General features: G+C 37.9%; 4 protein-coding genes across 5 annotated transcripts; 3 read left to right on the forward strand and 1 right to left on the reverse strand.

Moving 5' to 3' along the window:
* Positions 1-21,845, forward strand: LOC123878390 (cytochrome c oxidase assembly factor 4 homolog, mitochondrial). Of its 2 annotated transcripts, XM_045925588.1 has the most exons (3): positions 1-206; positions 1,830-1,973; positions 21,836-21,845. In XM_045925588.1, the coding sequence occupies exons 1-2, from the start codon at positions 105-107 to the stop codon at positions 1,938-1,940; spliced, it is 213 nt and encodes a 70-aa protein (XP_045781544.1). In that variant the 5' UTR covers positions 1-104; the 3' UTR covers positions 1,941-1,973; positions 21,836-21,845. The 2 variants fall into 2 exon arrangements, with proteins under 2 accessions (XP_045781544.1, XP_045781543.1); XM_045925587.1 differs by lacking the exon at positions 21,836-21,845 and having other exon boundaries at positions 1,830-2,021.
* Positions 4,069-5,467, forward strand: LOC123878354 (methyltransferase-like protein 17, mitochondrial). Its single transcript, XM_045925545.1, has one exon. The coding sequence runs from the start codon at positions 4,144-4,146 to the stop codon at positions 5,449-5,451; it is 1,308 nt and encodes a 435-aa protein (XP_045781501.1). The 5' UTR covers positions 4,069-4,143; the 3' UTR covers positions 5,452-5,467.
* Positions 8,769-17,060, forward strand: LOC123878361. The gene is made up of 8 exons (XM_045925557.1): positions 8,769-8,857; positions 11,337-11,527; positions 11,614-11,759; positions 12,027-12,169; positions 13,070-13,188; positions 13,733-13,867; positions 14,272-14,436; positions 15,760-17,060. Exons 1-8 carry the CDS (start codon positions 8,788-8,790, stop codon positions 16,000-16,002), a joined length of 1,212 nt encoding a protein of 403 aa, XP_045781513.1. The 5' UTR covers positions 8,769-8,787; the 3' UTR covers positions 16,003-17,060.
* Positions 17,867-23,790, reverse strand: LOC123878312 (syndetin-like). Its single transcript, XM_045925470.1, has 4 exons — positions 23,578-23,790; positions 23,103-23,197; positions 21,922-22,062; positions 17,867-20,482 (listed from the first exon to the last, which is right to left on the reverse strand). Exons 2-4 carry the CDS (start codon positions 23,175-23,177, stop codon positions 18,020-18,022), a joined length of 2,679 nt encoding a protein of 892 aa, XP_045781426.1. The 5' UTR covers positions 23,178-23,197; positions 23,578-23,790; the 3' UTR covers positions 17,867-18,019.
* Positions 23,791-24,419: the final 629 nt, after the last annotated feature.

The following is a 24,419-nucleotide window of genomic DNA, read 5'->3' on the forward strand; positions in this document are numbered from 1 at the left end:
AACCTGTGGTATGTAACATTGTACCATTGTACATTGTTGCTTATAGTTTGTTAATTGTTAAAGGTAATATTAGTATGAAAGTAATTATTGTTTAACGGTTTAAAATGACTATAAAACCAAGGGAAAAGTTGGCTGATAGTGACGACGATCCAGTAGAATCTATGTTAAAAAAATCTGGATGTCTGGATTTACATTACAAAGTTCAGGTATTGTTATTAACATCATCCTTCAAGGATTATTCCCTCCACCTTCAATGTTCTCTCAGTTATCCTTGTGTATTTCAAGCGCTAAATGGTTTATAAGTAGTTAAGTACCTATAGTGAACTATACAGAGATATGATTAGGACTTCTCAATTCTTGTACAATAAAAGATCCTTCAATCTTATAACCAAGTCTGTGAGGATAGGTATCTATGCCAAACTTCTTGAACGCTCTGAGACATTATTCCTGGCAGCTATAATATTGATATCACATCACACTATCACACTAATATTATAAAGGCGAAAGTTTGTATGTGTGTGTGTGTGTGTATGTTTGTTACTCTTACAAGCAATAACTACTGAATGGATTTGGCTGAAATTTGGAATGGAGATAGATAATATCCTGGATTAGCACTTTATTAGGCTACTTTTTATCAAAAAAATCAAAGAGTTCCTATGGGATTTAAAAAAATCGAAATCCACGCGGGCGAAGCCGCGGGCATCTTCTAGTCTTTAATAGAATGGTCATGAGAAGATGCTTGTTCACTTTTCTATTGAAGGCATGTTCCATGTTAATCTGCATCATCCCCTACAATTGGCATGATTGCATTCAAGCACAACCCTTATATTTAATTTAAATAACAATACCGAGATAAGTTTATTCTCCACTCATTAACATTACATCAGATGTTATTTTATCTTAATTGAATTAAATTTATCTTAATTGAAGTTAATACATTTAGGTATGTTTATAATATCTTAAATTCTAAAATATTTGACAAAGTAGAAGCATGTAGAAGTGTACAATTTTCAGTGTGTATGTAATTGTACATGGGTTTATTATTGTTCATGGGTTTATTAGAAACCCCTCACCCTGTGTACATTTTATGTCACACTCAAGCTTAAGAATTTGTCTTCAATTTTTAAAATAGGTACAATTAATTATATGAGCTTTGTTTATCTGGAGTTTAATAATATCCTCCATCAATGTACCAGTAACAATTAGTGATTATCTTCTGAATACCAAATCTTCTGCTCTGAAAATTGAACTGATTTTATTTCTATCTAAGATTAACTTTGAATTGCATTCCTAATCCTGGTGGTCCCTCAGGATTTTTAAAGGATCATCCGTTTAAATGTTTTTACGTGGTACAGAAACAGGCTACTTTTGTCCTGGGAATTCAAAAGTTCCCACTGGATTTCAGACCCTAAATCTACGCGAGCGAAGGTGCGGGCATCAGCTAGTTAGATTATAATTAGGGATGTTATGGATATATAATTTCGGATCCGGATATGGATATGGATATTGGTAAAAAATAATATCGGTTTCAGTTACGGTTATGGATATTAAATTATTTCGGATTATCCGACAGTTTCGGTTACAGATATTAATTTTTTAAGGAACTGTAAAAAGTGAACTGATGAAGGTGTCGCATTCCAGCGGAGTGCACAGTTAATTCGTACGAGTGTAGCGTTTAGTTAGACTCCGCCCTATCCGAAACTATCCAAAACTTTTATTACGGATTCAGTTACGGTTACGGATATTTTTTTATTTCGGATATCCGATAATTTCGGTTACGGATATGGATATCCATAACAACACTAATTATAATCTCTTCTTTTTTACAGGAATGTATAAACACAACTAGGGATTGGAGGAAATGTCAAGGTGAAGTCAACGATTTTAAGGACTGCATCACGAGGCACAAGCAAGCCGAGATGACTAGATCAAAGAGTTGATTTGTTTTTCGTTATTAATTTATCAAAATAAATATTATATTAAAAAGTTATAGATAATAAATCATAATTTATTAGACTTTTCATATTGTTTCATCTTAGATTTTATTAATGCACCCTACTGCTACTTATTAAGTACTTAATTCAAGATTTGGAAATATACAAGTCCCTTTTAAATATCTTGTAAATGCTAAGCTTAGTTTTTGTCTGTTCTAAAGCTAATTATAATTATTGCCTTCTTGTTCATTTTTAGTCAAGTGGATAGTTCCATATAATATTATCGTAGTCTTTGGAAAGTTTTATTTTGTTTGTACTCCATTTGGCCAGTGCTACAACCCAAAGCCAGTTCAGGGCCCTTCATCCAAGGTCCTGGCTTTGCACAGATATTTTTTTTATAGATGCCAATGTCAGGTTTGTGATAAATGATTATTATCAATGTTTTTTTTTTTGAATAATGATTATTGTTTTATTATATATCTTTGATGAAATATCAGGATTTGAGATTAGAAGGAAAATGGATATGGTTGATAATAGATTAATTACTCATAACTATCATATGATTGATGTGCTTGAGCTTGACAAGTAGCTCAAAAAGGCTAGAACCCAGAGCCTTCTTCTTCTTCTTTTCTTCTCTATGGCTCTTACCCAGAGCCTTATATGAACCATTTAAAAAAAATTGACAAGTTGCCACTTGTTAATGTTGCCAGCCTAGCGGATTTTCCAAAAAAAAGTGGTGGTTTGACCCTCTTTTTAGGCGAAATATTGCTTTTAGCGGCTAGTGGATTTTTCTAGTGGTTATAGCAGAATTCAGTTTCTACTTAAAATTACTGAAATGCACTCAACCACTAAAACAGTCTGCCAATACGCATTGGGACAGTGGCAGGCTATGGTCTACAACCCTTCTCACTCTGAGAGAAAACCATGATGATCATGATGATAATTAGTATAATTAATAATAAATACAAAGGAAACCAATTATTAATGTAGGTACTTATTGTTTTCTTTCCTAATAAGTAAAAAGATTCTCTAATTGAGCTAGACTATGAGAGTTAAGTCGTTTTTAGGTCCTTAAAAGAAAAAACGGAACCCTTATAGGATCACTTTGTTGTCTGTCTGTCTGTCTGTTTGTCTTTCTGTCGTCAAGAAACCTATAGGGTACTTCCCGTTGTCCTAGAATCATGAAAGGAGGTTGGCGACTTTGGACCCATCATTTTTAAAAACCGTTCAGATTCAGAAATCATTAAATTTTAATACTATTTTCAGAGTATTTTTCTGTGTAAGCCTGATACTTTTAGAAGATGGGGATCAAAAATGTAATTATTCACAAGCACACATTATAAATAACCGTTACATTGCAATACAAGTGAATATCTTTTTTCTCCCAACTTTATTTGATAGACTTTGATGACGTTTTTTGTTAGACTGGTAGAACAAGCATGAAAAGTTTGATTCGTGAACGAGGGCTTGAGGCTCACGGTTCTGTTAGTTTGGGTCTGAAACTCTATGGAATTCGCCAGAACAACGAGAACGCCATTTGGGTTTCCCAACCTCACTCATCTCACTCTTCATGGAGTGCCATGAAGTCCTCGGCAACCTGGGCGGTCTACTTGGCTTCTGGAGCGAGCTTGGATGGCTGGAGTGAAGACTTCGGCGGGGAGGGGCAACGCACGCACAACAGACGGAAACGTTAAAAGTGCGGAAACCAGCCCAGAGAGAAGAAGAAGAAGAGGGTTTGAGGCTCACGGTTCTGTTAGTTTGGGTCTGAAACTCTATGGAATTCGCCAATCTCCTTTGGCAGGTAGGTAGTTCTTATAGCACAAATACAAGAATAAATATTCTGAAAACCGCGAATTTATAGTTTTAAAAAAATTAAAAAAAATATATATATGTTTCAATTTTCAAAGTAAGATAATTCTATACCAAGTGGGGTATCATATGAAAGGGCTTTACCTGTACATTTTAAAACAGATTTTTATTTATTTTTATGCAAAGGTAATAGTTTTTGATTTATTGTGCAAAATGTTGGAAAAAATACCCGAGTACGGAACCCTCAGTGCGCGAATCTGACTAGCACTTGGCCGGTTTTTTGGATAGTGGTTTTCTGTGGATGTTTCAAACTTTCATTTAACTTTTGGCAACACTGTTTTATTGTCAAAGTTGTATTTGTATTGGCCTTTAGGTTATAAAATTATAAATAAAGAACAAAATGTTCAGAAAAATTAGATTTTCACAGTTATCTTTATACGCAAATTATTCGACAAGATTAGAAATCGATGCCTGTTTACGTGAAAACTTCGATAAACAGGAGTATAAGCCCCGAAAACATCCTGGCAGGTCACAGGTTAAAATTGCTGTGATACCAGCCGATATACAAAAGGCTATCAAACTCATTTTACAAGACTCAGATGCTAAATCGTACTACCAGGAGAGTGTGAAGTTGAATAATTATATACATTCTCGTTTACTACCGCCAGAAGATAGTCAAATCCGAGCTAAAGCGTCAAAAATCCACGCTGCTGTTTCGAAAAAGATATTCTCGAAAATCGACAAAGAACTGACGCGGGAAGAGTTAGAAACTTGTAATAAAAAAATAGACACAACAGTGTTCAACGTTTTAAAGAAAAATGTTTACCGTTGGGGCAATATATCTTACGACAAAGCCACGTCCTTGCAATACTTGATGGCGAGGGCTCCTCCAGAATACGCCATTCTGGTGCGTGTGCTCGATGAAATTAGACGAAGGCTACCAGATTATAAACCTAGAAGCTTATTTGATTTTGGTTCTGGAGTGGGGACGGGCACATGGGCTGTGAATACGTACTGGAAAAACGACATTTTTGAATATTTTACAGTTGACACTTCCACACATATGAATGACTTAGCTCGGCTGATCCTATGTCAAGGCAGAGATAATGTATCCATGCCGTTCAAATCCTATTTCCAACGACAATTCCTCCCCGCATCAGCGGATTTAAAATACAACATTGTGCTATCTGCATTTTCGCTATTCGAAATGCCCAGCATGCAAAGTCGTTTGGAAACTATACAAAAGTTATGGAACAAAACGGAAGACTTCTTAGTTATTGTCGAAACAGGTTCCAATGCTGGATTCCATATTGTTAACGAAGCTAGAGAATTTATACTGAACGGTAACGATAAAGGTTATGCATTCGCACCGTGTCCTAACGACAATGTATGCCCACGATATTTGGAACATGAAAGCCCGTGTAACTTCTTAATGAAGTATGAAACTTTAGGGTTTCCCTCAAAAATAGAAATAATGGCAGATTTGTTCTCGTATGTAATCTTAAGGAAAGGTGACCGTCCGTCCGATGATCCCCAATGGCCGAGAATAGTTCGAGCACCCATAGTAAGGTCGGGACATACAATATGCAAGCTATGCACGGATGGTGGTGAATTGAAAGAAATAATTTTCTCCAAAGGGAAGCATGATCAAACTACATACAGGTGTGCAAGATCTTGCAACTGGGGAGATACATTGCCTATTAAATAAAATTCATATGAAAATATATACAGTATTATCTATTAATCTATTTTTAACCCCCGACCCAAAAAGAGGGGTGTTATAAGTTTGACGTGTGTATCTGTGTATCTGTGTATCTGTGTATCTGTGTATCTGTCTGTGGCATCGTAGCGCCTAAACGAATGAACCGATTTTAATTTAGTTTTTTTTGTTTGAAAGGTGGCTTGATCGAGAGTGTTCTTAGCTATAATCTAAAAAAATTGGTTCATCCGTTTAAGAGTTATGAGCTCTTTTCTAGTTTTCTTGTAGAAAAGAAGGTTAGATAACCGTTAGGTTCATAATATTATGTCAATAGACAAATGTCAAGCTGTCAAGATGGACGTTGCCTAAATACATAATTATATATTTGAAAATGATGTTTTGGAAAACTCAGATACTTTGGATCGTCGGGGGTGTTATAAATTTTTAATTTACACTTGTAACCTTTTTTGATCCACCATCATTACCAAAAGGTTGCCAAATTGACCCTGTTACTAAGCCTCCATTGTCTGTCCATCTGGCTGTCTGTATCTCATGAACGTTGAATGAAATGATAGAAAGTTGAAATTTTCACTGAGTTGATTTATATTGCAGCTAAAACAACGAATAATAAAAACTCGGTCAAGTGTGAGTTGAGCCTTGCTTTTGTAGGGTTCCGTTCTAGTTATGAACATCATATTTTGGGTGTATGAAATACTAGCCGATGCCCGCGACTTCGCCCGCGTGGATTTAGGTTTTTCGAAATCCCGTGGGAACTCTTTGATTTTCCGGGATGAAAAGTAGCCTATGTGCTAATCCAGGATATTATCTATCTCCATTCCAAATTTCAGCCAAATCCGTCCAGTAGTTTTTGCGTAAAGGAGTAACAAACATACACACACACACACATACAAACTTTCGCCTTTATAATATTAGTGTGATTTCTTTTCCCAGCTAGATCATCACAATAAACCTGTTAGAAAAACCTCATGTTATTATGAATTACTTCATGAATTGTTGTTTTGTCTACTGAAAAGCACTTGTAATAGTTAAGAAGTTAGAACTAAGTTATTTAAGTTGAGTACTTGGGTAAGTTTTTAGTATTTGAATAAAAAATCGATTTATTTTTATTTCTATTTAAACTAATGCCCATATTTTTATGGAGCTTCTTCACACTAATATTTATTATAAAGGCGAAAGTTTGCATGTGTGTGTGTGTGTGTATGTTAGTTACTCCTTCACGCAAAAACTACTGGACGGATTTGGCTGAAATTTGGAATGAAGATAGATAATATCCTGGATTAGCACATAGGCTACTTTTTATCCCGGAAAAACAAAGAGTTCCCACGGGATTCCGAAAAACCTACATCCACGCGGGCGAAGTCGCGGGCATCGGCTAGTACTTACTAAACCAAACAAAGGTATAATTTGTTCATATTGAAATCACGTTTATTTGCTGTTCTTAAAACATAAAGAGGTTAACCCCTACCATTTGTTTTGTTTTTAAATCAAATTATATGGTATTCGATATCACACTAATATTATAAAGGCGAAAGTTTGTATGTATGTGTGTGTGTGTGTGTGTATGTTTGTTACTCCTTCACGCAAAAACTACTGGACGGATTTGGCTGAAATTTGGAATGGAGATAGATAATATCCTGGATTAGCACATAGGCTACTTTTTATCCCGGAAAATCAAAGGGTTCCCACGGGATTTCAAAAAACTTAAATCCACGCGGACGAAGTCGCGGGCATAATCTAGTTCGTTATAAAAGAATGAGTTAGGTACTCATTAAAATAACCTACCTATTTAATTAATTTAAGTAAAATACGTAACGTAACAAGTGTAAATTAATAATTTATAACACCCCCGACAAGTGAAGGTTACAGTAACTAGAAAAGAGCTGATAACTTTCAAACGGCTGAACCGATTTTCTTGAATTATAGCTAAGAACGCTCTCGATCAAGCCACCTTTCAAACAAAAAAAACTAAATTAAAATCGGTTCATTCGTTTAGGCGCTACGATGCCACAGACAGATACACAGATACACACGTCAAACTTATAACACCCCTCTTTTTGGGTCGGGGGTTAAAAAAGCGGTAGTAGCGTAGTGGTTAAGATGTCATAGTCATAGTCACATTCAAAGGTGTTTAATTTAAAGTGCATGAGACGGGTCTGTCCGCGAAATTCAAATTTAATTTAGTTTTTCGCAATTGGTAAACGATACGACAAAGTAGGAACTCGGAAAATCAAACGATTCCCCACGGCATTTTTAAAAACCTATATCCACCGGAACAGTCGCGGGCATCAGCTACTCATTTTTTATTTATTTTATCACACTTAATATTATAAAGGCGAAAGTTTGTATGTGTGTGTGTGTGTCTGTGTGTGTATGTTTGTTACTCCTTCAAGCAAAAACTACTGGATGGATTTGGCTAAAATTCGGAATGGAGATAGATAATATCCTGGATTAGCACGTAGGCTACTTTTTATCCCGGAAAACCAAAGAGTTCCCACGGGATTTCGAAAAACCTAAATCCACGCGGACGAAGTCGCGGGCGTCAGCTAGTAAAGAATATTAGCTATTTTAATCTACTAAATGACTGACCCCTTTTCCCCACCAACTAAGCGTAAAGCTTGAGCCAGGAGTGGGTACGACAATAGTGCAACGGGTGGGGTTTGAACCGCCGACCTTTCAGATTTCAGTCCGCTCCTGTAACTGTTGAGCTATTGAGGCTTATACTAGCTGTGCCCGCGATTTCGTTCGCGTGGAATGGCTCTCAGCGCGCTTTATATAGCCACGGACGCTCAGGCGCGAGGCGTGTAGTACGTACTCTGTATGTTAAAATTGTTCGCCGTGATTCTTTAAATTGACATAACTTTTTTATTTATGAACCGATTGACATGAAATAAACACTAAATGTTAACTGAAGCTTACTACAATATATTAGTGAAAACCGTATGTATCTAAATCGAATAAACCGTTTCTGATATTAGCGTGCACAAACACACAGACAAACAGACAAAAAAAAATTAATTACAATTTCGGGTTCGGCATCGATATAGTAAAAACCCCTGCTACTTTTTTTTTATATATTTCCATTGTACAGACACCACTTTTCTACAATTTTATTATATGTATAGATAATACTTAGTGATGATCGACTTGTAAGCAAAATCGAGTAGCAGTGCACTCACTGCTACTCGATTTTGCTTACAAGTCGATGTTGTTGTAGTGAGGTAAGTGATTCGAGAACCGATTATAGGGGAATTCCATGCACCGTTAATCGATACTCTACACATTAGTTATAGGTATGTATACGTTTAGTATAATCGCGCAATCATTATGAGTAAGTTCAGAGTGTTGGTTTTTCTGTTTTTGTTCCTTCTAAAACTCTGCAATGTGGTCTACGGTGGTAAGGTTCTACCTATTTTTTAACCCCCGACCCAAAAAGAGCGGTGTTATAAGTTTGACGTGTGTATCTGTGTATCTGTCTGTGGCATCGTAGCTCCTAAACTAATGAACCGATTTTTATTTAGTTTTTTTTTTTTGTTTGAAAGGTGGCTTTATCGGGAGTGTTCTTCGCTATAATCCAAGAAAATCGGTTCAGCCGTTTGAAAGTTATCAGCTCTTTTCTAGTTACTGTAACCTTCACTTGTCGGGGGTGTTATACATTTTTAATTTACACTTGTTTATATTGCTCTTTTTTTTCTCTCTCTCTCGTCTGGCTCTACAAAGATTTGCCAATGTCAAGTTTGTAGTTATTTGTAAGAAGTTAGTTAAACTATACAAGTATGGACCCCGTCTGTGCCGGCGCTCGCCGACACACGCACGGCACCCCCTTAGAGCGCTTTCCAGTCAGTTTTAACAAAAAAACACTCCAAAAAGGCAGAGCACGCCCGCCAACTAACACCAACACAGACGAAGTCTTTATATTTATTCCAACCTTGGAATAAAACGAGCGATCATGTAATCTATGGCGATTACTTTTATATTTTTAGGGTTCCGTACTTCAAAAGGAAAAACGGAACCCTTATAGGATCACTTTGTTGTCTGTCCGTCCGTCCGTCTGTCGTGTCTGTCAAGAAAACCTATAGGGTGCTCTGCTTCCCGTTGACCTAGAATCATGAAATTTGGCAGGTAGGCAGATCTTATAGCACAAGTCCAGGAATAAATCCGAAAACAGTGAATTCGTGGTTACATCATTTAAAAAAAAATTAAAATGTGTTTAAATTTTCAAAGTGAGATAACTTTACCAATTGGGATATCATATGAAAGGGCTTAATACCTGTACATTCTAAAACAAATTTTTATTTATTTTTATGTATAATAGTTTTTGATTGATCGTGCAAAATGTTGGAAAAATACCGAGTACCTACCAAGAAATAACCGGCCAAGTGCGAGTCGGAATCGCGCACCGAGGGTTCCGTAGTTACGATGTTATTTCTTGTACGATGGTGCGGAACCGTTTGTGTGCTAGTCCGACTCGCACCTGACAGCTTGTTTTAATTAGGACAGTATGGGGAAATCCGAAACTAATGAGATAAGTAAGTATCTACCTACCTATGTGGTGCGCCGGCGCGCGGCGTATTGTTAATGCTCTTTATTAACCCCCGACCCAAAAAGAGGGGTGTTTTATAAGTTTGACGTGTGTATCTGTGTATCTGTCTGTGGCATAGCTCCTAAACTAATGAACCGATTTTAATTTAGATTTTTTTGGTTTGAAAGGTGGCTTGATCGAGTGTTCTTAGCTATAATCCAAGAAAATTGGTTCAGCCGTTTGAAAGTTATCAGCTCTTTTCTAGTTACTGTAACCTTCACTTGTCGGGGGTGTTATACATTTTTAATTTACACTTGTTCATTATGAAAACCATAGGCTATAGGTAGGTGTAAACTACTGTAAACATATGTAATTACTACTATAGTAGGTAATTACCTAGTAGTAGTTGGTACAGGGTACTAATAATATTATCCATACTAATATTATAAATGCGAAAGTGTGTCTGTCTGTCTGTCTGGTACCTTTTCTGACGAATCTGACGAAATTTGGTACAGGGTTAGCTTATATTCCGGGGACGGACATATGCTAATTTATCCCGATAAATCAAAGAGTTCCCACGAATTCCAAAAAAAAAAACTATTTCCATAAACCCATCCGCTTAACTGATTTGTATGAAGTTTGGTACGGAGGTAGCTTGCTCTCTGTTATTGCGACATAGGCAACTTTTTATCCCGGATAATCAAACAATTTCGCGGACAGACCGTCTAATGCACCTTAATGTTAGCAAAAACTTAGAGCAATTATAATCCATACTAATATTATAAATGCGAAAGTGTGTCTGTCTGTCTGTCTATCTGTCTCTCCGTCTGTCTGTCTGTCTGCTAACTTTTCACGGCCCAACAGTGTAACCGATTCTGACGAAATTTGGTACAGGAATAGCTTATGTCCCGGGGACGGACATAGGCTACTTTTTATCCCGGAAAAGTAAAGAGTTCCCGCAGGGTTCCTAAAGACCCATCCACTTAACCGATTTGTATTTTTGGTACCGAAGTAGCTTGCGTCCCTGTAATCGAAATAGGCAACTTTTTATCCCGGAAAATCAAACAGTTCCCACGGGATCTATAAAAATCTAAATCCACGCGGACGAAGTCGCGGGCATCCTCTATACTATCTAAACGCAATTCAATACCAATAACCATTAGTCTACTAGTAGTTTTAGTGATTTAGTTTTATTAAAATCCTTAATGTATAGAATGCAAAACTCGGGGTTATAACCCCGCAATACCTATCTAAGCAACGTTCATTGACCTCTAACGTCAGTCAGATGGTTTATTTGCAATACATTGCGAATTTGTAAAAATCAAGTAAATACCTATCTTCGTTATGCTTCCAGGTTGTAACATAACCCTAAATAGCGACCTGGGTAACCCTTCCCCGGTATATATCCACAATGGCGGGTTCCTTGCGCCAAACTCGAGCACTGGCGCCATCTCGCTCCGTCGTTCGGAAACTTTGGAGATAGCATGCCCGGGAAACAAGAAGTTCGTCGTTTTGGGCAACGATACCACGGAATATCAAATTTTTGTAAGAGCCTCAGGTTTCACAATCTCCAGATAAACTTTATCTTTAACGAAATAGAGAGATCCCTAAAAGTATCTGTCCTTTTCTAGCCAGTGAAATGTGTGAAGGACACAACGTTCCGAGCTACCAAGTCGCCGTGGGTGGGTAATCTGAAGGACATCAGATGCAACGCTCCGCCATGGTTCACCACTGAACCAACAGAGGCTAGCTGCTCCGGTGCCCATACGATTTATAGGTAGGTTCCATTTTCCCATCACATTCGCAAGCAGATGTTGCTTCTCACTCATACGAAGAAATCAATCAACTATCACTCAATACAACAACCCAAGCCGGACGCACACGACGCCTGTCAACAGACAGACTGTCTGTCTGTCTGTCCGTCCATCCGTCCGTCCGTCCTATGTATGTTCTATACCTATCATTCTACACTATTGAATATCTTAGGTACTATCTTCATTTTTGCCGTTGCGTTCTAATAATACTCTGTATGTTTCCATTTCAGGATAGGCTATAATATAGGTGGCAAGTTCTATGAACTGTACGAGGCGTGTTTCGACGAAGTACTTCTGCGTACGCTCTACGTCAAACAGCAGCTGAAACCGGAGAGCAGGTTTACACAACCGGGTCGACGACCTTCCTTTGTCGGTAGGTTTTTTTTTGACGTGACAACGTCTTATAATTCGATAGAGCCGGCTGCACGCACGAAAAAACATGACTCATGCGGCGTTACCTCGCTCTGAGGCGTTCCATGTAAGGCTTGAAGTGCAAGCGAGAGCGCGGAACGAGCGACAAAGAAGCACAATCCGCCTTTGTTGTCACGTTCAACTATTGTCAGTAAACCGACTTTACAGACAACCAATTTTTTTTTTCTCTTTCGTCTGGCTTTACACTGATTAGCCAATGTCAAGTTTGTAGTAATTACAAGTTAGGGAAACTATATGTATGTACGCTTCCCAGTCAGTTCCACCACCCATAAACATCAGCAGAACACAAAAACCGGCCACTTCTAACAAAAGATACTCCAAAAAGGCACACCACGCGTGCCAGAAAAGGCCACCACAGACGAAGTCCTGGTAGGTTTCTAGTTCAAAAAAACCGGCCAAGTGCGAATCAGATTGGCATAAGAAGGGTTCTGTACCAACGTGCAAGACATAACACTTTTTTAGGGTTCTGTACCTCAAAAGGAAAAACGGAACCCTTATAGGATCACTTTGTTGTCTGTCTGTCCGTCTGTCCGTCCGTCCGTCCGTCCGTTGTGTCTGCCAAGAAAACCTATAGGGTACTTCCCGTTGACCTAGAATCATGGGCAGGTAGGCAGGTCTTATACTTAGCATAAGTAAGTATAGGAATAAATCCGAAAAAAAAAACAAAAAATGTCGGAAAAAATACCCGAGTACGGAATCCTCGGTGCGCGAGTCTGACTCGCACTTGGCCGGTTTTTTAAAAATTAAGATACAAGTTAGCCCTTGACTGCAATCTCACCTGGCGGTAAGTGATGATGCAGTCTAATATAGAAGCGAGCTAACCTAAAAAGTTGTTCCACAGAAGGGGATGTATTCGGCAAAGTGAAAATGTCAAAAGCGTACAAAATAGAAAACCAAAAACTGAGACTGAAGGAGATCCTCGGCAGTGGAATGGAAGATAAATACGTTACAAAGTCACAGGTATGAGTTTTATTAATTATACTAGCGGAACCCTAAAAATTAACTTCTCTTCGTGGTCTGTCTGTCTGTCTGTCAAGACCATTTTTCTCAGATTGTAATTTTGATATGAAATACTTTTTTTTTTCAATATATTAAAAAAAGAAAATATTACAATAAAACTTAAAGCTAGCCTTATCTAATTGCTATACAAATCATGCCCGCGTGGAATGGTGCCAAGAATCCTGGCTGCATTTCCGCGTTGGACAGCCAGGCTGATCCGTTGCGCAAAAAAATGAGCCAGCCCTTCTGTCACCCGATGAGGCTATTAAACGCGGTGAAATGTACACTTAAATGTAACTTATTACAATTTCTGTAGGGGTCTCTAATTTAAAAAAAATATATAGCCTATGTCACTCAGGAATAATGTAGTTAGCTTTCTATTGGTGAAAGAATTTTTAAAATCGGTTCAGTAGTTGCAGAGATTACCCTCTACAAACGGACTTAGAAACTGCCTCTTTATGAATTAGTTTATATTATATTAGTTAATTTTCTCATTCATTGCTAGCGCATCAACCGCGGTCACCTGGCAGCTCGAGCAGATTTTCCATTGCGCGCTCAGCAGAAGGCGACTTTTCACTACATCAACACCGCGCCGCAATGGATGCGCGGCAACGCGGGTGACTGGGCCGCGCTAGAAGATGTGAGTTTTTCAATGACTTCCGAAAAGGAAGTTCTCAATTTGGCCAGGTTTTTAGAGTTCCGTATCAACAGAGAAGATAAGGACCACATCGTTCTGTTTGATAAGACCCCTCAAGGGAATCAAAACCTAATAGGGTTGACCTTTTCCCGTTGACCTTGAATCATGAAATTTGGCAGGTAGGTAGGTCTTATAGCACAAGTAAAGGGGAAAATATCCAAAAGACAGACAGACAGACAGACGGACGGACGGATGGACGGACAGACAGACAGACAGACAACAAAGTGATCCTATAAGGGTTCCGTTTTTCCTTTTGAGGTACGGAACCCTAAAAATATTAAAGTGTTACTTCTTGTACGAATGTACGGAACCCTTCGTGTGTGTATTTACACTCACCTTCACTGCAGGCGATACGTCGTCGTGTTCACGCCTATGGGCAGACGGTGACAGTGTACACGGGCACTAATGGTATATGCACACTGCCGGACAGTTCGGACGTGCATCGACAGATATACCTGACCACGGACCAGAACAACAATCGAGTGGTGCCTGTCCCCATGTACTTCTATAAGGTGAGCCGAGAAGAGTATGGCCGTAGCAGTGGCGTGCAGCTCATGGAAGTATATAAGCACTGCCTACCCTAGTTGTAATAAATCAACACTTATTTGCCATTATGACCTGCCAAAAAATAAGTTCATACCTTAATATGCTTAACCTGGCTTTAAACTTGTGCACGCCACTGGGCCGTAGCCAGACATCCCAAGCCCGAAATCCCAGACAAAGATTTTTTTTAATGCATAATAGGCTAGTTCTTAAAATCAACCTTTTGTGTAAATATATAAAAATGAGCGCTCGCACTTTTATATTATAGTTACTAGATGATGCCCGCAGCTTCGCTCGCGTGGATTGGTCAGATCCCCTGCAGCATCCGGATTGAGGAGTTGGAATCCAAAATTTTTATGGAACAATGTCGCAAAGTTCAAAAGGAACAAAATCGGTTCAGAAATCTCGGAGATATCAGTGTACTTATGTAGAAAAACAACTCCATTTTTCAATGCCAGTTAAAAAAGTAGTCTATGTTAGGTACTCCTTGGTTGATCCTTTACATGTCTATGAAAGTCCCGTCAAAATAGGTTTAGCCGTTCGGAAGATTAGCCTGTTCAAACAGACACGACACTTCAATTTTATTTATTAGTATATTATTATAGATGCCCGGAACTTTGTTCACATTGAGTTTCAAAAACCCCGTGAGAACTCTGAGTTTTCGGGATAAAATTCCTATGGTATCTCCGAATAGTACCAATTTTTGGCTAAGATGGGCCCGAAAAGGACTTTAATAGAGATATTTTGTAAATAGGTACATATAATAAGTAAGTATAAGTAATATGATGAATACCGGACATAACTAGACTTTTCATCTTCTTTAGAATAGGCAATGCTCGATTCACATACAGATAGCCTAGGCCCTAGACCAACCGTCGAAAACCTATTTCCAATGCATTTGTAAGTTATTCTTTAGAATAGGCAATGCTCGATTCATATACAGATAGCCTAGGCCCTAGACCAACCGTCGAAAACCTATTTCCAATGCATTTGTAAGTTATTCTTTAGAATAGGCAATGCTCGATTCATATACAGATAGCCTAGGCCCTAGACCAACCGTCGAAAACCTATTTCCAATGCATTTGTAAGTTATTCTTTAGAATAGGCAATGCTCGATTCATATACAGATAGCCTAGGCCCTAGACCAACCGTCGAAAACCTATTTCCAATGCATTTGTAAGTTATTCTTTAGAATAGGCAATGCTCGATTCATATACAGATAGCCTAGGCCCTAGACCAACCGTCGAAAACCTATTTCCAATGCATTTGTAAGTTACTTTTTCTATTTCCAGGTGGTATATGACCCAACGAAGTACACAGCTGTAGCTTTCATATCCATCAACTCGTCATACTACAATAACACTATGATACAGAAGTTGGCCTTCTGTAACGACGTGTGTGAACAAAACCCGCAGTTCTCGTGGCTGACATGGCGGCCAAAGGACGGGACTCACAGCTTTTGCTGTAAATACGAGGATTTCGTCAAAACTGTCCGCGATTTGCCTGAACTTAATGTTAGAGGTCTTTTTTATTGAGGTTACAAAAACTACAAAACCGGTCAAGTGCGAGTCGATCTGGCACATGAAGAGTTCCGTACATTCGTAAAAAATTATAACACATATATACACACAGGTATGCATACATTTTGAGAACGCACTCGCCATATTTGCTCATGTGTCAACTGGTTGTGTATGATTTTTACGTCCATGAGTCTTTAATGGTACTTGTGCAAAGACACAGCCAATTGCATGGCGGCCATTTTGAAATTCGCCATCTTGGTTTCTTATTATTTTTGTTGTTATAGCGGCAATAGAAATTCACACTGAAACTCTACCTATAATAGATACAGGCAGCTACAGACAGACGGACGAACGCTTTCATATCCACAACTCGTCATACGAGTACTACAATAACACAATGAATACAGAAGTTGGCCTTCTGTAACGACGTGTGTGAACAAAACCCGCAGTTCTCGTGGCTAACATGGCGCATAAAGGACGGGACTCACAGCTTTTGCTGTAAATACGAAGATTTCGTCAAAACTGTCCGCGATTTGCCCGAACTTAATGTTAGAGGTCTTTTTTATTGAAGATACATCCCGCTGACAGACAGACGGACAGAACGTAAAATTATGTCTAAATGCAATAGGTTTTTTTTGGCCAACCTTAGAAAGTATATACCTACGTGAAATGTGAAGTGGGCTCTACACTCGCGGCGCGAACGGCCGCGAAAGCCCGCGACAACTGCGAATCACGAGTGTAGATGCTGTTCACGCCTTGTTTTTGTAAAAAATTGTGTCATGTTGAGTATTGAAATATTCAACAAGATCCCTAATAGCATCAAATTGTTGCCTTTGAATAGATTTAGGACTGAGCTATTTAAATGGCTTAACATGCACAATTTTATGAACTTAAAGAATTTTTTGACATAAAATAGAGTAGATAATATTATGGACTTTGAGTGATTTTAACCGTTGATTTTTCATGCACGAAATTTGTACGCCATTCCATGGCTAATGTGATACCAATATGAATTTGTAAGACCTATTTAACCCACATTTAAGCAAATAAAATAATTTGATTTGATTTGATTTCCCGTTCGCGCTTCGCGCCTTTCCCCGATCAGTGTCAGTTTTTGGTCCGCGACAAAGGGTTTGCGGCGCGAACGTGAACGCGTCGTCAACGTCACGAACAAGACTTGCGAGTGTGGAGGGACACAGTTCACGCGCGGATCGCGGCATACATTCACGGCGTGAAATAACGCCGCGACTTCGCGTGCGAGTGTAGAGCCGGCTTAAAAAGTTATCAAAAATGGCTGTACTACCTATTATATTATTAGAAAAATATTTTTCATAAAACAAACAAGATTGTGTATAGTTATTTTAATAGTTTGTTTATTTAAAGCATGATTATATGTATATCTATGTTATAACTATAAAATAAAAATAAATATCACTTATTCTGTCTTTACATATTTTGAGATTACCTTTTTCCCTGTATGTCTACATAAAAATAATACAAATTTCTGAAATAACATAATATTATAAAACTTTGACTTTGTTCAGTCTTAAAACAACAAAAAACCAGATAGAATTTCTGTTTGCGGCTTCAAAAGAAACCTTAGACCGTTTACTATAACTTGTCCCTTGCTGTCATGTTGGCAACATTGTACATTGCTTTTTTTTCTCTCTCGTCTGGCTTTACAAAGATTAGCCAATGTCAAGTTTGTAGTTATTTGTAATAAGTTAGTAAAACTATACAAGTATGGACCCCGTCTGTGCCGGCGCTCGCCCACACACGCACGGCACCCCCTTAGAGCGCTTTCCAATCAGTTTTAACAAAAAACACTCCCAAAAAGGCAGAGCACGCCCGCCAGCTAACAACAACACAGACGAAGTCCTCTTTAGAACTCCACGTTTATAATTATTATTGTGTGAATTGCAGTGGTGCCAACATAACGGTAGAGAACAAGTTATAGTGAACAGTCTAGTAGTGATTTAATTTTTTAGATACACTTATATTTTTCAAATCTTTTTAACGCTAAAAATATATTTCAACTACCCACATCTCTACTTTCAATGATAGCTGTCAGAGCCTGCCTATCCCTTTTATTCTCACACGCACAACTCACTAAAGCTAACAAATGCTTATTCGAGTACTCTGTACTATCCCTGACGAAGATTTCCAACTCATTTCGCGGCAAATAATATGCTTTAACATACTTATCTACATAATCTTGGTAAGGAACAGGTTTTAAACCGGAAATTTTCTCTAACTTCACAAATAACTGCCTGTAATCTAGTTGCATAAGCCCTCTACCTCCGTTAGAACATTTCGTGGCATTGGAAAATCCTTCAACCAACAAATGCACAACGAATTTCGAAACCATGCTCCATATTGAGTTAACTACCCTCAAATTTAAAGTCACTCTCGAGGAAATGTTTTCTAAACGCAACGCGAACACTTGAATTTTCCGGATTATCATATCGACATAAGGACTGTGTTCCACTGCGACGTTTTTAACGTCCCATCTGACTTGGGACATAGCTATTAAGGCAGATCTTGCGTCTACAGCTTTAGATGCAGAGCACATATATACTGGCTTTCTTAAATCTTCTACAACTGCTAAAGTGTTGTCTCGAAAATGCTCTAAAATCATCCGTTGGTGAGGTAAAACTATTGACTCCAAATAAGGCTGGAGTAATTCAAATTGTTTAGCCAAAAATATAACGCTTTCCACCCCAACGATTCTCTCGCTCAACCCATGTAAATTCTCCTCAGAAGCCATGTCCAAATGTTGTGGATTACTCGGACATTCAAACTTAGTTTCATCCGCCCCGTTTATGCTATTAGAGATCCGTTTCAAAACTAAATTTAACTTTGTACCATATAAAGTGGATGAGGCGACTTCTAAATCGGAGGTGAAGAATGAGTGTACCGCGTAAAAGTAATAGTCGAATAATTGATTCATAAGCATTATGACTTCTAACGAAATTTGGGGTAAGTATCTACATATTTGGAGATATTGTCCACAATTCCGAAGAACTGATAGTGTCGTGTTAGTAACTATTACGCTTCCTTTTATTTTCGACGGGCTCTGTAGTGTTTTATAATCTTGTGCGTCCATATCCTCGACGAAATCTCGTCTCAACTCGTCCGGTTCGTCATCCGATTCGTCACTTTCTTCCGATTCAGGTTCGAGACCAAATATGTCGTCGTTGGTAACGTTTTCGTTTCGAAAAATCTCAAAAGGCGTCCTTGAAGTTTTTTGGGCAAAGTACTTTGCTATATAGACGCTGTCGTCTTGAGATGGGACGGAGGACGTTGCATCAGACAAAGTTCCTTTAGTTATCGAATCGGATTTCGGGTTTAAGTACTTCTTAAACTGTTTAAACTCTTGCAGGTTTAAGATATTGAAGTTTGCTTTAACGGGGCATTGTTCCCAACCTTCGTTCTCGAGGAAAAGTTTAAGTTCCTCCATTCTGCCTCTGTGATAATTCTTTATGTACGACACGGATTGGGTTTTGATAAAGTCTTGCAACAAATCAGATTTGTCGCCGCAAAATATTTCGGCAACTTGTGTTAACTTCCTCAGGATACCCAGCATTTGGATGAACTTCTCGAAAGGGAACTCCTCAAGACCCGAGCTTTTAAGGAAAATCGATACTTTCGCTTGCACATCATGCCATATCCTTATCAAACCGGCTTTTAACTTCTGTTTGATGTACTCTCGACTAACATTCTTTTCGATGTCGAAAACGTTTGAACTCGGTTGGATTTCCTCATTCTTTAAATGCCAAGTTACAAGGAGATAATAACTTCGCATGACGTGAAATAGATTTTCGCATAGGTTCAGAAGGCAAACTGTTGCCTTATTGGTCGGGACGGATTGACACATTTCCTGAAATTTCATTTCTATTGTGTATTCGTTTAGAAACGGTTTGACGGCTTCCATTGCTGACTCATTAACTGCTGAAGAATAATGCATATGCAACTGTTCCATAGCAGCTTGGGTCTTTCCGAGTAAGTCGTAAGCCTTTTTCAGTTTCTTGAACACGTCTTCATCGAAATTATGACAAAGACCAGAAAGGACTGAGTCCAGTTTTTCTTCCGTCATATCCAAAGTGTCTTGCAGCCTTGTACTTAAGTCTGCTATACATGTGTATTCCTTGTGGTTATTAGCTGCTTTTTTGCTTTTCAAAATTAAATCTATAGCTTCGAAATACTCCTTTTTGTTCAACAAATCAGATACGTCCTTTTCAACGCTGCGTAAACTTTGCAACAATTCTAAGGATTTTAACACAGATTTGATTATTTGTCTCTTTCTAACGTTAGCGAGTATGACAAAGGTGGATATAGTGAGGTGGTTGGAAGCTGTTTTTAAGCGTTCCCTCGCTTTTCTACACGTTTCTAGTGTTTGTGTGAGTTGTTCTCGGATGTTCTGGATTTCGGCGAATTCTCTGTCGCAGTTGTCCCTTTGTTGGGAGATGAGATGGAGTGCTTTGCCTGATACCACCTGTGAACGTAAGAAATAGGAAACTGAAATACATCATCGTCTTATATCAATTTACAAAAACCGGCCAAGTGCGAGTCAGACTTGCGCACCGAGGGTTCCGTACCTACTTATGTGCGTTTTGAGTAGTTAAATATCACTCGCTTTAACCTGCACACCTGAGAGTTCTGCATAATGTTCTCAAAAGTAAAAAAACCAGCCAAGTGCGAGTCAGACTCGCGCACCGAGGGTTCCGTACTCGGCTATTTTTTCCGACATTTTGCACGATATATCAAAAACTATCTTGCATAAAAATAAATAAAAACCTATTTTAGAATGTACAGGTTAATTCCTTTCATATGATACCCCACTTGGTACTTCTTTCCATCTTACTTTGAAAATTGAAACACATTTTAATTTTTTTTAAATAATGTAACCACTAATTCACGGTTTTTAAATTTTTTCCTACCTACCTACCGGCCTAATTTCATGATTCTAGGTCAACGGGAATCACCCTATAGGTTTTCTTGACAGATACAATAGATGGGCAGACAGACAGACAACAAAGTGATTCTATGAGGCCTCACGCACGAGCGTTAAAAAAGCATTGCGTTAAACCCGGCGTTTCGCTGAAAATACAAAGTGCGCGTTAAAAAAGCATTTGTTTTATTTGAACGCTTTTTTAATGGACGTTAAAAAGGCTTTCGTACGAAAGAGGCATAAGGGTCAACTCTTAAAAAAATCAAACTCTGACATCGAGTATACAAGGCTATCATAGGAGTCCTTAAGAAGAAACTAAAAGAAGTATTTATTAGGGACTCCTTGGCTGACTGACTATAGTACATTTTAATAAATTGTATAATAGTAATAAGTATATATTTAATTTTTTTTCTCTCTCGTCTGGCGTTACAAAGATTAGCCAATGTCAAGTTTGTAGTTATTTGTAACAAGTTAGTTAAACTATACAAGTGTGGACCCCGTCTGTGCCGGCGCTCGCCGACACACGCACGGCACCCCCTTAGAGCGCTTTCCAGTCAGTTTTAACAAAAAAAAAACACTCCAAAAAGACAGAGCACGCCCGCCAGCTAACACCAACACAGACGTAGCGCTAACTCGCCAACAAATAGCGACGCTGTTTGGCGAGATATATTGTATAAGGTTTTTTGTATGTCTTTAAATTTATAAATTAAAAAAAAAAGTCAATAGGTCTATTATACAATCTCACCTGCGGACTTCGTCTGTGTTGGTGTTGGCTGGCGGGCGTGCTCTGCCTTTTTGGAGTGTTTTTCTTTTGTTAAAACTGACTGGAAAGCGCTCTAAGGGGGTGCCATGCGTGTGTCGGCGAGCGCCGGCACAGACGGGGTCCATACTTGTACAGTTTAACTAACTTGTTACAAATAACTACAAACTTGACATTGGCTAATCTTTGTAAAGCCAGATGAGAGAGAAAAAAAAAATCTCACCTGCTGTTGCCTCTTCAACTTAGTAAACATCCGTTCTATAGCCTCACAGTCGGGTGGAGACGGTGCGTGTTCCAGCGCGTACTTAGCTGCATCAAACTCAGTGGGCGGAGAGAAGTATATGTGCTCTATTTCACGAAGGACCTGTAAATTATTAGTTTATTAACCTTCGACCCCAAAAAGACGGATGTTATAAGTTTGACGTGTGTTTGTGGCATCGTAGCTCCTAAACTGATGAACCGATTTCAATTTAGTTTTTTTTGTTTGAAAGATGCCTTGATCGAGAGCGTTCTTAGTTATAATCCAAGAAAATTAGTTCAGCTGTTTGAAAGTTATCACTTTTCTAGTTACTGTAACCTTCACTTGTGGGGGGTGTTATAAATTTTTAATTTACACTTGTTTAGACCTCACTATTTCTACATCAGCAGACATAATCTCATTGTTTGTCTCGCGTGACATGTTAACCAGTTCAAGAATAGATTGAACAAATATTTGGAAAATTTAAAGCACTTCTGATAATATTAATGCATCAAAATTTATTTCTAGTTTTATACAATATAACTTATTAAATAACAAATATCAACTTAAGACTACAAAATTATTTTAAATTAAATTCCTTTTAATTAAAAAAAATTATCACACTAATCACACTAATATTATAAAGGCGAAAGTTTGTGTGTATGTGTGTGTTTGATACTCCTTCACGCAAAAACTACTGGACGGATTTGACTGAAGTTTGGAATGGAGATAGATAATATCCAGGATTAGCACATAGGCTACTTTTTATCCCGGAAAATCAAAGAGTTCCCACGGTATTTCGAAAACCCTAAATCCACGCGGGCGAAGTCGCGGGCATCGGCTAGTGCTAAATAAAATAAATGTAAGTATAGGTTTGTATGAAATGTAAACTTTACATAACATTTGTTTTTTAGTCTTAAAATAAATTTTTAGGCCAATTATTTTGTCAGCACTAGCACAGACTACGGTCTATTTGGGCTGCAAATTGCAAACACCGGTCTCAGTTTTTATCTAGTGCTTTGGTCTACAAGGTTTGGTGTAAAATGTTCACTTTCATTATGTCTTTAATTAAATAACTAAAAAAATATAAAAAACCAGCGAAAGCTGCTTGCTTAGTCTATTATTGTAAAGAATAATAATAATATCTGAATAAAATAAAAAAAAACCTCCAAATCAGCAGCAGACTGTGCAGCAGTTTCTGATCGTGAGTTGACTCCGGGCGGAGCATGTCGGTTCTCCATAATTTTGTATTAAGTTTAACCTGAAACATAGATACAACATGATTAACCCATCGCCGGTCTACTACTGAGCACCAGTCTCCTCTCAGAACAAGTAAGGGTTTGGCCATACATGACTTCACCCACCTTTTAGAACATAACTCTCAGATGCAGGTATCATCACGATGCTTTCCGTCACTATTAATGCAAGTTATATATTTAATTGCTTGCTAGATAGGGACTTTGTGTTAATACTTAATTTATGTCAGGATAATCTAGAATAGAATGAGTATGTACTGTATACAGCTATAAAGGGCGTATAGAAATCCGCTACTAGTCTCTACTACTAAGATTATAAGTTATGTTTGATATTATTTTAGCTAGGCACTATTAGACTATGCAAATTTTAACAATAAATACTTACTTTTATTGTAAATATAATAAACAAACAATTATGTCTCTTTGAATTAACTTTTGTAGCTTCGATTGTAAATTACAACGAACCACAGGATTATATTATATGAAAAATAATTGCGAAAACTTAAATGTACTTGAATTATTTATACAAATAAAAATTAAAATATTCTTGGAGCAGTCACTACTCCGCTTTTCACTTTTCTGCTTTTTTTTTTTTAATTTTACGGTCCTGGAAAAGCTTTGCACTAAATAATGAAAGCTACAAACCTACTCTATGGAAACCACAGACTACAATTTAAACTAGATGGGTAATGGGGTGATGATGAGGTAGGCTTATTTCCACTTATACTAGACTAGCTATTTAATTTTAACTAGCTGATGCCTTGGAAATTGTGTGGAATAAGTTTTTTGATTAAGTACTACTGAAACTCCTCACACAATATTCCAGGATAAAAAGTAGCCACTCTTCAGGTTCTTAACTATACCCATACAAAAAATCACATTCCATTGCTCTGTTGTGGCGTGATTGAAGGACAAATGAATAAACCAACAAACCAACATACTTTTGCATTTTTAATATTAGTAGGATATAAGAAAATAAAAGGCGATGACTGAAATAATATGCAACTACTATTGATTGTGGTATGACAGTGTGGTTTTAGATTTTGTTTGTGTACTTGCCTTAATTTGATAATTAAAATTTATTATACCTATACTTCCAGGTTATTGCAAGGCATCCATGAAACAACTTCAATACGAGATTAACATCAAATTAAATAACGATGGAATGCCTGAAGAGGCAAACTGTGAATGTGCAGCAGGTGAAGGCAATGAAGCCCACTGTAAACA

This window comes from Maniola jurtina, chromosome 26 (assembly GCF_905333055.1).
Source record: "Maniola jurtina chromosome 26, ilManJurt1.1, whole genome shotgun sequence".
NCBI classification, from domain to species: Eukaryota; Metazoa; Arthropoda; class Insecta; order Lepidoptera; family Nymphalidae; genus Maniola; species Maniola jurtina.

What these genes read in the sequence shown, in the direction of transcription:
- LOC123878390 (XM_045925588.1), top strand. Translation starts at nt 105, where the DNA reads ATGACTATAAAACCAAGGGAAAAGTTGGCTGATAGTGACGACGATCCA. An exon ending in ATTTACATTACAAAGTTCAG is followed by an intron (nt 207 to 1,829) that starts GTATTGTTATTA and finishes TCTTTTTTACAG; the next exon opens with GAATGTATAAACACAACTAG.
- LOC123878361 (XM_045925557.1), top strand. Translation starts at nt 8,788, where the DNA reads ATGAGTAAGTTCAGAGTGTTGGTTTTTCTGTTTTTGTTCCTTCTAAAA. An exon ending in CTGCAATGTGGTCTACGGTG is followed by an intron (nt 8,858 to 11,336) that starts GTAAGGTTCTAC and finishes TTATGCTTCCAG; the next exon opens with GTTGTAACATAACCCTAAAT. An exon ending in ACTGGGCCGCGCTAGAAGAT is followed by an intron (nt 13,868 to 14,271) that starts GTGAGTTTTTCA and finishes CCTTCACTGCAG; the next exon opens with GCGATACGTCGTCGTGTTCA.
- LOC123878354 (XM_045925545.1), top strand. Translation starts at nt 4,144, where the DNA reads ATGTTCAGAAAAATTAGATTTTCACAGTTATCTTTATACGCAAATTAT.
- LOC123878312 (XM_045925470.1), bottom strand. Translation starts at nt 23,177, where the DNA reads ATGGAGAACCGACATGCTCCGCCCGGAGTCAACTCACGATCAGAAACT. An exon ending in AGTCTGCTGCTGATTTGGAG is followed by an intron (nt 22,063 to 23,102) that starts GTTTTTTTTTAT and finishes AATAATTTACAG; the next exon opens with GTCCTTCGTGAAATAGAGCA. An exon ending in AGTTGAAGAGGCAACAGCAG is followed by an intron (nt 20,483 to 21,921) that starts GTGAGATTTTTT and finishes TTACGTTCACAG; the next exon opens with GTGGTATCAGGCAAAGCACT.